Source organism: Lonchura striata, chromosome 26 (genome assembly GCF_050655825.1).
Source record: "Lonchura striata isolate lonStrDom1 chromosome 26, ASM5065582v1, whole genome shotgun sequence".
Classification (NCBI taxonomy): Eukaryota; Metazoa; Chordata; class Aves; order Passeriformes; family Estrildidae; genus Lonchura; species Lonchura striata.
In genome coordinates, this window is record NC_140728.1 from 7,170,786 (window position 1) to 7,184,963 (window position 14,178).

The 14,178-nt window shown below is 47.2% G+C and overlaps 1 protein-coding gene across 2 annotated transcripts in view; it reads right to left on the reverse strand.

The window, feature by feature from the left end:
• The window catches only part of TRIM33 (tripartite motif containing 33), a 40,417-nt gene extending 26,711 nt beyond the window's left edge, over window positions 1-13,706 (reverse strand). For both annotated transcript variants that reach the window (XM_085561376.1, XM_031506945.3), the window contains exons 1-2: window positions 13,265-13,706; window positions 820-938 (exon numbers count right to left, since the gene is read on the reverse strand). In XM_085561376.1, the coding sequence (XP_085417502.1) occupies window positions 820-938; window positions 13,265-13,691 (546 nt within the window). In that variant the 5' untranslated portion in view covers window positions 13,692-13,706. The remainder of the gene's footprint in view (window positions 1-819; window positions 939-13,264) is intronic.
• Window positions 13,707-14,178: the final 472 nt, after the last annotated feature.

The following is a 14,178-nucleotide window of genomic DNA, read 5'->3' on the forward strand; positions in this document are numbered from 1 at the left end:
GCAGCAGCAGCATCCTAAGGAGAGCTGGCAGCCCCAGGGAGCAGAAAGGGGTGGGGGGAAAGGCACCAGAATTGTTCTGGAGAGCACTGACAGGACCAGTGAGCAGAAAGGGTTGGGAAGAAAGGCAGAGGAGGGGTGGGGAAAAAGCCACTAGAATTGTTTTGGGGAGCACTGACTATCAGAGAGCAGAAAGGGATGGGGGAAAAGGCAGAGGAGGGGTGAGGAAAAGCCACCAGAATTGTCCCAGGAAGCACTGGAAGGCCCGGAGAGCAGACCAGGGTTGGGGAAAAGGCACCAGAATCATCCTGGGAAGCACTGACAGGACCAGAGAGCAGAAAGGGTTGGGAAGAAAGGCAGAGGAGGGGTGGGAAAAAGCCACCAGTATTGTTCTGGGGAGCACTGACAGGACCGAGAACAGAAAGAGATGGGGGAAAAGACAGAGGAGGGGTGGGGAAAAGCCACCAGAATTGTTCTGGGGAGCACTGGAAGGCCCAGAGAGCAGAGCAGGGCTGGGGAAAAGGCACCAGAATTATCCTGGGGAGCACTGACAGGACCAGGGAGCAGAAAGGGCTGTGGGGGAAAAGGCAGAGGAGGGGTGGGGAAAAGGCAGCAGAATCATTCTGGGGAGCACTGACAGGACCGATAACAGAAAGAGATGGGGGAAAAGGCAGAGGAGGGGTGGGGAAAAGCCACCAGAATCATTCTGGGGAGCACTGACAGGACCAGAGAGCAGAAAGAGGTGGGGGCAAAGGCAGCAGCAGATCCTGGGGAGAGCTGGCAGCCCAGGGAGCAGAGGCTGGCCTGGCAGGATGCTCCTACCTGCTCGGACTTCTCGTCGGAGCTGCTGGGGCTCTCCGAGGTGTCCTTCACGAAGTAATTGTCCACCAGGTCGATCTGCCGGCACTCCTGGCGGCAGATGGGGCACCGGATCACCCCCACTGCAAAACACAGCACCCCACGGGCTTTTAGGGCAGCAGCACCCACAGGGCAACGTGCCCACAAGGGCCAAACACAAAGCACACGCCTCCTCTCACCTGCGGAAAGGATTCCACAGCTGACACTGTCATTAAAAACCAGCCATTACAGCTGTAGAACAGGTTTCACCCCAAAATACAGTTCCCAAATTAAACCCAAAAAAAAACCTCACAGACAAGGATCCCCCCACCTAGCTGGGGATTTCTCTAATTTCTACATCATCCTCAGTTTTTCCTACTTATTTCTTCCCCAAAAATCCTGTATTTTTAGCAAAGTCACTTGTTGTCCCCAAGCAAGTATTTAATTTTCTCCCCCATTGATTTTTGATTACAAAACTCAGGAAACTTGTTTTTTAATATTATTTTTTAGAACAGTCTACAGTCCAGCCTGTCTCAAGACAAGCATTAAGAGGACTGTGCCCAGAGAGCTGGGGTGACTTCAGGGATGTTCCTGAAAATACCACAGCGTGTCTCAGGGTTCTCCCAGGTAGCCCAGGAAGATTTCTAATATAACCTATTTCCATGAGGTCAGGGAGGCAGATGAAGCAATAAAACACCAGCATTCTGCTTTGTTATCCTTTGTAATCACTAAATTAGTTTTAAATCCTCAGCAGAACTGCAAAGGAGTTACTACATGAACCAAAGTGACATTTAAAGATGTCTATGAACAGCCCCCATAAAGGTTTGAAAACTTATTTATAACTCAGGTAGTGGCTCACACTTCACAGAAGTGTCACTGGATCTTAAATCAAATTCCTATACAATTTATTGAGAATATAATCTTCAAGACGCTTTCCAAGCCATTGGGTATTTTTACACACTAAAACAACTTTGAGAAGTGTAATTAAACGATGCTCAGCTCCTTTGTGGATATTCAATTAGGACAGTAGGATTTATTTCAGCAAGATTAATTACATTAGTAGTGGAGTAGCATTAATTTTTTCAAGTGCTAAAATTGATGGCTTCAGAACTCAGGAGATTCACTGCAGAGCAGCAATAATCCAACTAAAAATTCCCTGTCTCACCAAACCAAACACATCTCAAGAACAGGATATGAAAAATAATCAGTACTGCAGCAGCTACACATACAAGAGCTTTCACACACGGTGAAACCTTCCCCATATGCAGAACTTTGAGATTTTCTGACAACTGAGAGACAAAATTCTTTAGGGAATACCAGCTGAAAGCCATCCAGCAGCTGATGTGTATATACTTACACAACAAAAATTCCATATTTACCATTAAAACTGCTCCATCCAAACCAAACCTAAATTGATGTTTAGTGCTGCCTTGGGTCAAACAAACTAAATATTTCAGGAAAACAATGAAACAGAGGGAGCCCAAGATCCGTAATCTCTAGACATCAGGAAGTCAAATTCTACAGATGAAAAACCCTTCCTGTAAGGCAACTTTTGTGTTGGTTTTAAAGCAGCCAAACCAATGAAAGTTTGAATAAAATCAAGCCTTTTGATCCAAGTGAGAGCCCACAGATTGGATTCTGGCCATGGGTAACCAACACCAAAGTTTTGCACCTCCATATTCAAATAAAACCTGCTCACAAAGTGCCCCCAGTGTTCTGCACACACCTCGAGAGATCAAAACCCAAATTCCAAGGCCTTGCCATTCTCATTTAGCACATTACACTCTTTTTTCACATCTCAACACCCTTTATTTCCAACAGTAGCTTTCCAATAATATATGAGCCACTAAACATCTCATATAGTGGTCTTTTAATCTAATAAAAAACAAATTACAGCAGCACCATTTGTACTAGAAAGCGAATGTACTGAAAAGATACACATCTGGCTAATTTTGTAAGGCAGGAGGGAAAAGTAGAGAAAATGACACTGAAATAGCATTTACGTAGAAAAAAGATTCTTAGCTGTCAAAACATGAGATAATTTGTGAGCTAACAAAGTTTATTGCAAAAAGCTTAGTGACAATGTATTTTAGGACAAACTAAGATTCAAATGTTTATATCGCCTCTGTGAAAAACAAATTTTCCCTGTCAGTCTCAATTTAAAAAAAAAAAAAAAAATCTTACATAGGAAACTAAAAGTAAATATAAAAGTATCATCCTATTTATACTCCAGCAGAACTGCAGAAATTACTACGTTGTTTTTCTGCATTAAACAAATCAAACACATTAGTCTTGGTACAAACATTTTTACCGTAACTCTGCCCTCCAAAAGCATTAGCACACAGTAAAAACTACTGTTTAAAGATCATTTGTATTTTTCAAATCACAGGTGAATTAGAATAAGACACATTCATACAAATTCTGAAGGTCAGACTGGTTTATGATCTCCCTCAAGCCTAATTATTACCATCAAGATTTCCCATGTCCTCAGAGATGCCTTCCTATTAATTTTGAGCTGTAAATTGTTGCTGCAGAGGTCAAGAGCAGCACTGAAGCAAAGAGCAGAGAAAAGGGAAGTTTCTTTCAGGAAGTTCTGACCACACCACATGAAACCCTGCACTGAGGGGCTGAAACACTTTGTGCAGCAGTTCCTTTGTGCTTTTCAGAACGCTGTCACCAAAACCCTGCCCTCAGCATTAGCTGCAGGAACACAGATAGGCTTCAGGTCCTGAAAAAAGAACAATTCAGCACCCTACAAACTTCACCACCACCCACAGGTGCTCCTGTGGATAGCAGCAGTTGCATGAAGAAATTCAGGGAGAATCATGCTTTGGACCTAAAAGGCCACAGGAATTTGACTTTCTGATGTCTAGAGATTGCAGATCTTGGGCTTCCTCTGTTTTGTTGTTTTCCTGAAATATTTTGTTTGTTTGACCCAAGGCAGCACTAAACATCAATTTAGGTTTGGTTTTGGTTTGGATGGAGCAGTTTTAATGGCAAATATCTGGAATTTTTGTTGTGTAAGTATATACACATCAGCTGCTGGATGGCTTTCAGCTGGTATTCCCTAAAGAATTTTGTCTCTCAGTTGTCAGAAAATCTCAAAGTTCTGCATATGGGGAAGGTTTCACCGTGTGTGAAAGCTCTTGTATGTGTAGCTGCTGCAGTACTGATTATTTTTCATATCCTGTTCTTGAGATGTGTTGGGTTTGGTGAGACAGGGAATTTTACAGGAGCTGCAGAAAACAGGAGTGGGCTTCCAAGCTTCTTTAGTTGTACTTTAGAGGACCCACACTGCCCATTTTTCCACTTGTTTCTATTCCACACCTCAAGTGTGTAAGACCTGTAACAACCATGAGCACAAACACTCCCAATCCCTCTTCCACAACTCTCTGCACCACATTTTCCCTTCCCTTAAGTCCTATTCCCAATTAACAATGCAGTTCAGATCAGATTCTGGTTTTGGTCCCACTCTTCTGCAGAACAGCAAAACTATTTCCAATCACACACATTCCCTGTCCCCCATCTGCTGCTACACGCAGCACTCAGCCCAAATGGAGTTTGCTTTTCCTTTCACCCTGCCTAAGGCTGACTGAAGGCAGAAGCAGGAATCGTTTCCTAGCTGGAAATTTGGGTTGCCAATCTCCAGTGGGGCAGGCAGGAAAAGCCTTGCCTGGCACTGCCAAGCTTGCTCAAAGGGAGATGGGCTTCATCTCCTCCCCTGAGCCATCCCTCCCTGCCAAAATCTGTGATTCAGGGAGGAAATAGGCTCCCAGAGATCCCATGGAGTCTCCTGAGACAGACAGAGCCTTTCAGGAATCATAGAATCCCAGAATAATGAGGTTGGAAGAGACTCTAAGATCATCAAGTCCAACCTATGCCCTGACACCACAACCAGACCATAGCACCAAGTGCCAAGTCCAGTCTTTTTTTAAACACATCCAGAGATGGTGATTCCACCACCTCCCTAGGAAGACAATTCCAGTATTTTATTATTCTTTCAGTGAATTTTTTTTCCCTAATATCCAACCTAGCTGAGGAGCAGCACAAAGCACCGAGAGAAACACAGGATTGTGTTCATGGATGGATCTGTAGGACCTCCAGGACCTGGCAGCAGCTCTGCCAGCACATTGATGGGAGCTGGAGCAGAGCTCACACCGAGATAATTGGGAATTCTGGCCCATCCCAGGAATGCTCCCTGTCCTGGGGAGGGCTGCTCCTACCCCAGTGGGTCACTGCAAGGCAGGAGCAAGGGTGAAACCAAGGACACAACAAGAACCTCCCTGGAGGCTCCAGGACCTGCCCCTGTCACCAAGGAGCCCAGAAGAGCCCAGGAGAAGGTTCTGTCCCAGCAGGGAGATGCCAGCACCCAGATTTCACTGTCAGTTACACAACTGCAGGCACATCTCCTTAGATTGCACATTAGATCTCCTGATTTGTCAAAGACTTTAAGAACACTAATGAGAGCAGCATCTCTGTAATCCTTTTAACTGCTTATGGTGTAGCTAAAGCACGCTGAGCTAGACCACAGACATCAAAGCATGTCAGAAAGCACAAACCTGAAGTAAACTCAGGAGAAAAGTTGATTTTGCTTTCCTAAAAACAGAAAGGCTGCTAAAAACCCTGCTTCATAATCCAGCAGTAAATCACTACGGAATACTTCAAAAACCTTCAGATTTCAAGTGGAAGCTGCTTTTAATCTACCACTCCCAACTCACACCTAAAGCTGCAACACAAGTATTTTTCTTAATTGTAACTCAGAATTCTGTGAGTACCTTTCATATATTTAACACTTCCCAAGGGTAACTATGCTCCTCTGAATGCATCTCAAAACAGGTGATTTTTACAACAGGTTTCATCTTGAATTAGTTTCAATAAGACAAGTATTAAAAACCTGCTTTCTGCAGGCTGACATATCAATACCAACAATACAAAAATACTGCCAGATTTCAAGGATGCTTGAGAGCTACAGTGAAGGCAGGGGAAAAGCTGATTTCTCTGTTATTTCCAGTCCTGTAGGACCAAAAGAGAAACACTGATGTCAACTCTTTGGCTACTGTCCCCATCCAGCTTGATATTCAGGAATCAGTGTGTGTTCCACTCATACCTATTGACTTAGCACCAGAAAAAACCTGGAATTTTCTGAATCTTCTTTGCTCCCTACCCACCCTTCTGGGCATTTCCTCTGGAATTCCCTCAGATGTTTGAGAGACCAGCTCTACAACAACAAGGCTTCCTGAGCCAGTAAGAATTAACCTGTTCCCCCACCAAACCATCCTCTTGATCTGGTTTTTCGTTTTTGTTTACAAACACTACAGAAGCCTCCAGCCCTGTGAGAGAAGGGGAGGTGGGGTGAAAGGAAAGAGGAACACGCACAAGATGCCAAGGAAATTCATCTGCTGCCTAAACCCACCACAGCAGCCAAAGCAAAATAAGGAACTTTTATAACAAGCATCACACTGAGGGCTCCACATTCACTTGTTGGCTTCAAGTCCAAGGTGACTTCAATCAATTTAAAATAAACACATGACAGCCCAACCCAACCCCACTGAAATCTCACAGAGAACAAAAAGCAGTAATGGAATAATTAAGAGAGTTATTGATCTGAATGAGGATGGCATGGATCTGATGAGATCATGGACACAAGCAGGGGAGGGCAGATCATGCACATGATGTACAAGATCTAAAATTCCCTTTGCACCTCAGCAGCACCCAATGGATCCTCTCCATCACTGGGACATTGCAGGGAGTCTTTCCAGCAGTTCAAATTTATAAATTCAAAGTTTATTCAAACACTGACCCCAAACATTTGTGTTCCTAAACGCCTCTACCTACACACTAGGTTTCCTATTTTCATAAGACACAAGTCCTTTAACATCAGCTCTGATGTGTAGCACAAAAGTCTTTATCAATTCTTTAGTTGCTTCATAACATTTGGAGTACTAAAACAATTTAAAAAGAGGATAAATAAGTAAGTTTGACCTCAATAAAATAAAATGTTTGAAGTGTGTTATGGACATGTTGAACAGGAGCCAAGAGCAGATCCTTCACAAGAGAGGAATATGTCCCAGGCTACACAAGCAGGACAAGGACAGCCATCCCTCCTTGTGAGAAGCAGAAAAACAGAAATTTCCACAGACACTGAGGGATTTGAGGTGCACTGCAAGGGATGGACAGTGTCATTGGCATTGCTAAAAATGAAGGGATGGGACTATTTTCAAGCTAAAATGATTTATTACTCAGATAAACATCAGTCTCAGAGGCTGTGAGATTTTAGAGGTGCAAGCACTCAGCCATAGCTCAAGAGTAGTCACAAGATTTTTGTTGCAAGGTAATACAGAACCTTCTAAGCCAATAGAAAAGGCCACAGGATTTATTTTGCTTTTCTAACCTTTCACCTTTACTCACTTCTGCTGCACTGTGGATGCTTTTGTCCAATGGCTTCTGCCTCACATACACACAGACACTTCTTTTATAACTTCTAACTTCTTAGCTTATTCTATACAACCCCAGACCTACATTATAACCCTTCACCATCTTCTCAATACAGTTTCTCACTTACTTAAGGCATATTCTTACTTACATCTGTAGAAACATAAGTTTATGATTTTTCTGCTTAATGTCTGTGGATTGTATTTTTACATCAATCCAAGCTTCTTCCAAGGCTGCAGATCAAACCCTTCAGTGTCTGTGGAAGTTTCTGTTTTTCTGCTTCCCACAGGACAGTGCCAGCAGGAAGAAAGGGATTTCTGCTGCCCAGGTCCAAGGAGGATGGTCCAGCACTGCTCAGCCCAGCACACCTGGAGCAGGCTGGAGGAACCTGCTGTCACTGCCCTCACCAGACCGGCCGGGGTGGGGCTGGGCACACCTGGCCCTGCCACCCCACTGCAACCACGTTTGTGCCAAAGAATGGCTTCAAATTCTGCTGATCCGTGGGAGACAGCCTGAAACCATCTCAACATCCCCTGACAATCAACTTCCCAAAACCCAATTTCTGTCGAGCAAGCAGCACCATTTGAGACATCTGGTTCCACACACAGCCTTGGGCTGGGGGGCAGGACCACACTGATTCCCCCACAGAAGTACTGAGTGACTGGAAGATAATTAATGTCCTCTCAGATGTTTACACTGTTACAACTGATGTCTCAGGTTTAGCTTTTCTATTTTTCACATTCTGTACTCCTTTAGTGTGCAGTTCTGAGCTTCCTATTAGGGGATGGCGAGTTCTCTTCATAGAGTAGGGAGACAAAACAATTCCTTCTCCAGCTGGGGACCAAGGACAGCCACCCAAATTTCAGGCTCAAGACCATAAACAACGTGGGATGAAGAGAGAAAAACAAGAAGGATGGGACTGGATGGGCTAAAGCTGGAATTGGACAATGAACTCCAATATTCAAATGGAGCAGAACTTATAAAAGTGAGAGACCCCGTGGCCCATTGTCCCTTTTGTGACCATTTTGGTACATCTTGGGTGTAGCCCTGGCTGGGCTCTTGTGCTGCCCAAGGTGGATCCATCGAGGCCTTTTAATAAATCTCTACTTTATTTTTTAACTCTGTCTGTCTCTGTTCTAGCTCAGCCTTCTCGAGGCATCATGATGACAACAAAACTTCCCAGTTCAGGAAATATTTGCAAGCACTTGTGCAATCCAGTAACTCCAGCTTCCGTTCTGGTTTGGCAGGGCACCAGCCCTCTCAGGAATGAATCTCTGCCAGGTCCCATTTACTGGGTGACAACTCCAATAGTAGTAACTCCACGTGCATAATATTTATTTCTCTTAGCGCTGCAAGGGTCCAAGCATGTTTCTGCACAGCCATACATCAAAACCTGCTCTAATCTCAGTGATTAGACCTTGAAACAAATCCTCACAGTTCAAGGGAGTGATACAATCAGATTGAAATCTGTCAGATTAAAAATACATTTTTAAAAATTACCTGCTTTCAAGGTCCACTCCTAACTCAGTTTTTTTGTTTTTTGAACAATCCTTGACTCTATGGCAATTATCACACACTGAACTGACAATATATTATATTTAATAATAAAAAAAAATTACAGCTGCCACAGATAATTTTTATAAAAATAACACATGCCTTAATGTTCACTGATGGAAATATTTTACAATACACTATTAATTTAGACAGAAATGTAAGTTTCATAGCAAGATTTTTAGTAAGCCCAGATTATGAACTGAGCATTTCCAGACTCATGCGGGGCTCCAGCATATATTCATGAGCCTCACTTATGAACACAGAAGAAAAGTAAAGAATCAAGAGAGTTCAGGTGATGTCTAGTCACATCCAGTTTAATAAAACTTAAGATGCTGCATTTACACAGCTTAAAGAACCTTATTTGATGCAGGAATTTTCATTCTTCTTGACTGAAAATACAGTATCTACCACCAAACTCAGTGTAAGGGACATGCCACATCCTCATACACATCAGAACTTTAATGTCCTCCTCTCACAGCAAATTAAAAAAAAAACAAAAAAATTCAGGTGTGATTAATACAACACAGCAACACTGGGTGCAGGAGCTGGATTCAGCACATCAAACCAGTTTCTGGTACATCACAGCTCTGGGTAGTAAATGTTTTGTTCCTCGGTTTACACACACAACCAACTGTGGAGGGTTTTCAGCTCATTTGGTTTTTCAGCCTAATCATAACTGTGACATTCCCAAGGAGCTGGGAGAGCCCTAAGCTCTCTCTACTCAGATAATCTTCTTTAGAGAGATTGTAAATATCTCATCCAGGCAGTGAAACCACAAAACAACCTCTCCTCCAGGAGCAGGAGCAGCAGTGGGTGCAGAAAAAGTTGTTTTACAGTATCTGTTACAGCCTGAAATAACTTAGAAATCAGCTTTTTTTTCAGAATACAGTGATACAAATGCAGGCATTTTTTGTAACCTCTTCAACCTGAAAGAACAAGTCCAGCTGGACTGCTGAAACACCATACAAAATCATCTATCCACCAAATAAAATGCACATTCCCCTAACCAATTAAGAAATTAAACTGAATATGAGATACCACTTTTCATGTTAAACAAATGCATATGCTTTAAATATATGAAACAAGACTCTTCTCTTTTTCCCCTACATAAATGTAGTCAACAGCAAAATAAACCTTCTTCACCAGCAAAATAGGTATGTCCCACCAAGAACTTGTTTTTAATACAGCAAACCACAACTTCAGATAATTGTTTTAAGCTTTAGTCAGGGGTTCTTTAACTTTTAGGAACTGAGATGATTCTTCTGCCTTCTTGAGCAGTGGCTCTGAAGGGAGCAGAGATGCTGACCCAGGCCCAGCATCACTCTCTCCAGGAGGGCAGAGGGAGCTGCACCAGGGGAGGTGCTGCCACTCAGAGAACTGCCCTGTGGGCACCAACCTCCCATTCCATTTCCACAGCTTTTACCCAATAAATACACATATTCTACTGTTTTAAGTCCTGACAGCTCTCACTGAGCAAACTCCCAAACTAATTAAGAAAGCAACCAGGAAAAATATCATTTGTACTTTTCTGGTTTATGTGAAGAGATGCAGAAAGATGGCAGGGACACGATGCAGCAGTGAGAGCCTGCAGCAACGTGCAACCTGCCTCAGGTACAGCTACAGGCACCACTTCTCCTTCATTCTTCCTTCATGAAAGAGCACCTGCTCGTCATGAAGGAAACTTGAGAATCAGCAGAAGTGGAAGTACACTTTGTGACTGCCAGAACGGGGAAGGAACCTGCGTGACGAAGCACTGTGCTGCTTCTCAGGAGGCTCAGAATGTCCATTTTCTATCTGAGCTGCTGGTAACCATCTCCCATGCCACTCCACTGATTCCACTCTCAAGGTGCACAGAGCTGCCCACAAAAATGCCTCTGCTGGTCCATGGCCCATCCTCAGCTGAGGATGAGCCAGTCCTACTGTATTTCAGGGTGTACTTTTCATCCCAACTGGAAAGCACCAAATATAAAAGAAACAAATTTTTCTTTAAAAGTCCCCTGGGAGATTCCCTCTAGAAATTGGAAATATTTGACTCCAGCCAAATTCTTGCCCAAAAGCATTTGCTATTTCCCTAAGGAAACAAGGATTAAATACCATAAATACCCAGGGAACAAGAAGAGCCATGAGGATATAGCTGCCAGTTCCTGTGCTGGTGCAGGATGAGATGCCACCACAGCTGGATCCACAGCCCTACAGGACACTCCCACAACAGCACCTCTGTTGGAAGGCACCTCTGCAGATCAGATCCCAGTCCAGCCCTCTGCCGAGGCAGGGCCACCTGGAGCAGGTGACACACAGGAATGTGTCCAGGTGAGTTTGGAATGTGTCCAGAGAGGGAGACTCCACCCATTCCCTGGGCAGCTGCTCCAGGGCTCTGCCACCCTCCATGAAAGAACTTCTTTCTCATTCAGGTGGAACTCCTTGTGTTAGAATTTATGGCCATTGCTCCTTGTTCTGCCCTGGGCACCACTGGAAAGAGCCTGACACCTTCTTCTGCCCCAGCCTGGAAATATTCCTATGGATTGATGGGATCCCCTCTCAGTCTTCCCTTCTCCAGCCTAAACAGCCTCAGCCCCACAGTCTTTCCTGACATCAAAGATGCTCCAGACCCCTGCACCTTGCTCACATCACCCAAAACATTTTATTCCAACAGTCCATACATGATCTATTTCTACACCAAAGCACACCAACAAACATTCTTAACATGTGTACAACAAGAAGTGATATTCCAGTTTGTACACAGTGGTTCCCGCACCTGTGGGGAGGACACCTCCCACAGACACAGCAGGACTCAAGATAATCCTGCTAATTAAAAGAAACACTGCTTCCCAAGTTCTGTGTGTTTCACTGGCATATCACTGCCCTGTGAGGGTGGACAGGCCCTGGCACAGGTGCCCAGAGCAGCTGTGGCTGCCCCTGGATCCCTGAAAGTGTCCAAGGCCAGGCTGGATGGGGCTTGGAACAACCTGGGACAATGGAAGTTGTCTCTTCCCAGGGCAGGGTGGGACTGGATGAGCTTTAAAGCCCCCTCCAAACCAAATCACTCTGTCACTCTATGATTTAACACAAAATGTAGAATCTGGAATTTAAAAACACAGATCGCAAGACCATCTGAGTGCTTTACTGAGTGCATTGGCAAACCATATTTAAATACATCATTTTTTTAAGACCAGTGAACTTACTAAGATCACATCCTATATGGAATTCTGAACAGTCTGGATGAAAAATATCTCTACCGTGCCAGGTTAATTTCTTCACTGGGGAACACAGGAAGGGCTTGAGTGCAAAGATGTCACCAAACAAGGTCTCCCTGACCATAGAGCCCATTTAGGACCTGCAAAACCACTTACCAGGGCCCTGCTTTGCTCTGTACACCACAGCCCATGAGTCACCCCATCTAAAGCTCCCGAAGCTTTTCAATTCCATCCCTGAACACATATTAGAAAAGAAAACTCAAACCCAAGCTGTGGTTCTGCTAAGAACAGGTAGAAGGAGCAGCGTACTCCTGTTCCCTGGTACAAGTTCCGTAGAGGCAGAGCTGACAAACAGCACGGCAAGGTTTTATCTCAGTGCACAGCAAAGCAGGTGCAGTGCACACAGCGTTCCCACCTGGGCAGGTAATCCTGCCACAGTGAATCTCAATTTAACCAGACACGTTTCACCCCAGCAGCTGCCTACCCCCTTCCCGACTCGCCTCCGCTGTGTCACCTGAGAGCCAAAACAAAACACACAGAAGGAGAGAATGACAGAATATTTGCTTGTTGGAAAGGGCCTTTAAAGGTCATTAGTGCAACCCCCCCGTCACAAGCAGGGACATCTTAGATTCGAGCAGGTTGCTCAGAGCCTGGTCCAGCCTGACACTGAACGTTTCCACCGCCTCTCTGAGCAATTTGTTCCGATGTTTTAACACCCTCACGGTAAACATTTCTTTCTTGCACTTAATCTAAACCGATCCTGCTCCAGTTTAAAACCATTATCCCCAGCCCTATCGCAACAGGTGCTGCCAAAAACACTGCCCCCATTTTTATTACAGACTCCCTTTAGGCAGCGAAAAGGGCTTTAGGGTCTCCCTGGAGAGAGGGAGAAGGGTCTCTTTTCTCCGGGCTGAACGATCCCGATCCCCCCAGCCTTCCCCGAGAGCGGAGCTGCTCCACCCTCCGAGCAACTCTGCCCGCTCCAACAGGTCCGCGTCCCTCCCTCCCTCCCGCCCGCGACGGAAACCCCCGGCCGCGATCGGCGCTACCGATCCCGACCGTCCCGAGCCCCGCCGCCGCTGCGTTCCCGATCCCGACCCTCCCGATCCCGACCGTCCCGAGCCCGACCGTCCCGAGCCCCGCCGCCGCTGCCTCCCGCAGCACGCCGCGCTCCCGACGGGCCGGGCCAGCCCCGCGCTGCGGCGGGCGGGCGGCGGGCGGCCCCGGCGGAGCCCGCTCGCCGCGCTCACCTTGCTGCACGTCGCCGTTGGCGCCGCCGGGCACGGGCACGGTGAGCTGGCGCTCGGGCTCGGGCAGGCAGCGGCGGCAGAAGGAGTGCAGGCAGGGCAGCAGCTTGGGCTCGGCCTCCCGCCGGCTCTGCAGGCTCTGCGCGCACACCGCGCACGTGTCCAGCAGCGAGAACGGCCCCGGCGCCGCGGGCGTCAGCGGCGGCACCGGGCTGGGGCCGGGCCCCGCCGCCGCACCGGGCCCCGCCGCCGCCTCGGCCTCGGCCTCGCCGCCGCCGCGCTCCGCCGCCGCCGCCCCGGGGCTCTCGCGCTCCTCGGGCGGCGCGGCGGCGGACGGCGAGCCGGCGGGAGGCTCCAGGCCGCCGCCGCCGCCCGGCGCGGCCTCGGCGGCCGCGTCCCCGCCGCCGCCGCCTCCTTTGTTTTCCGCCATGTTTCCTCCTTTGAACCCGACCCCGCTCCGCGCACGCTCCGCGTCACCGCGTCACCGGGCGGGACCGGGCGGGAACGGCGCCGCGCACGCGCGCGCGCTCCCGCGGCAACGGCGCGGCCGGGAGGGCGGGTCGTGACGTCACGGAGAGGCGGGGCTATGAGCCCTGGGGTGCGATCCTATTGGGCGGTGGTGGAGGCAGGGGCGTGGCCACGCCCACGCGGGAACGCCCCCGGGTACGGGGATGGCGAACGGAGCACCGGGAATAGGGAACCGGGCACCGGGAATAGGGAACCGGGCACCAGGCTGGGGAATAACGCACCGGGAATAGGGAACAGGGAACCGGGAATAGGGACCGGGCATCGGGAATAGGGAACCGGGCACCAGGCTGGGGAATAACGCACCGGGAATAGGGAACCGGGCACCAGGCTGGGGAATAACGCACCGGGAATAGGGAACAGGGAACCGGGAATAGGGAACCGGGCGCCGG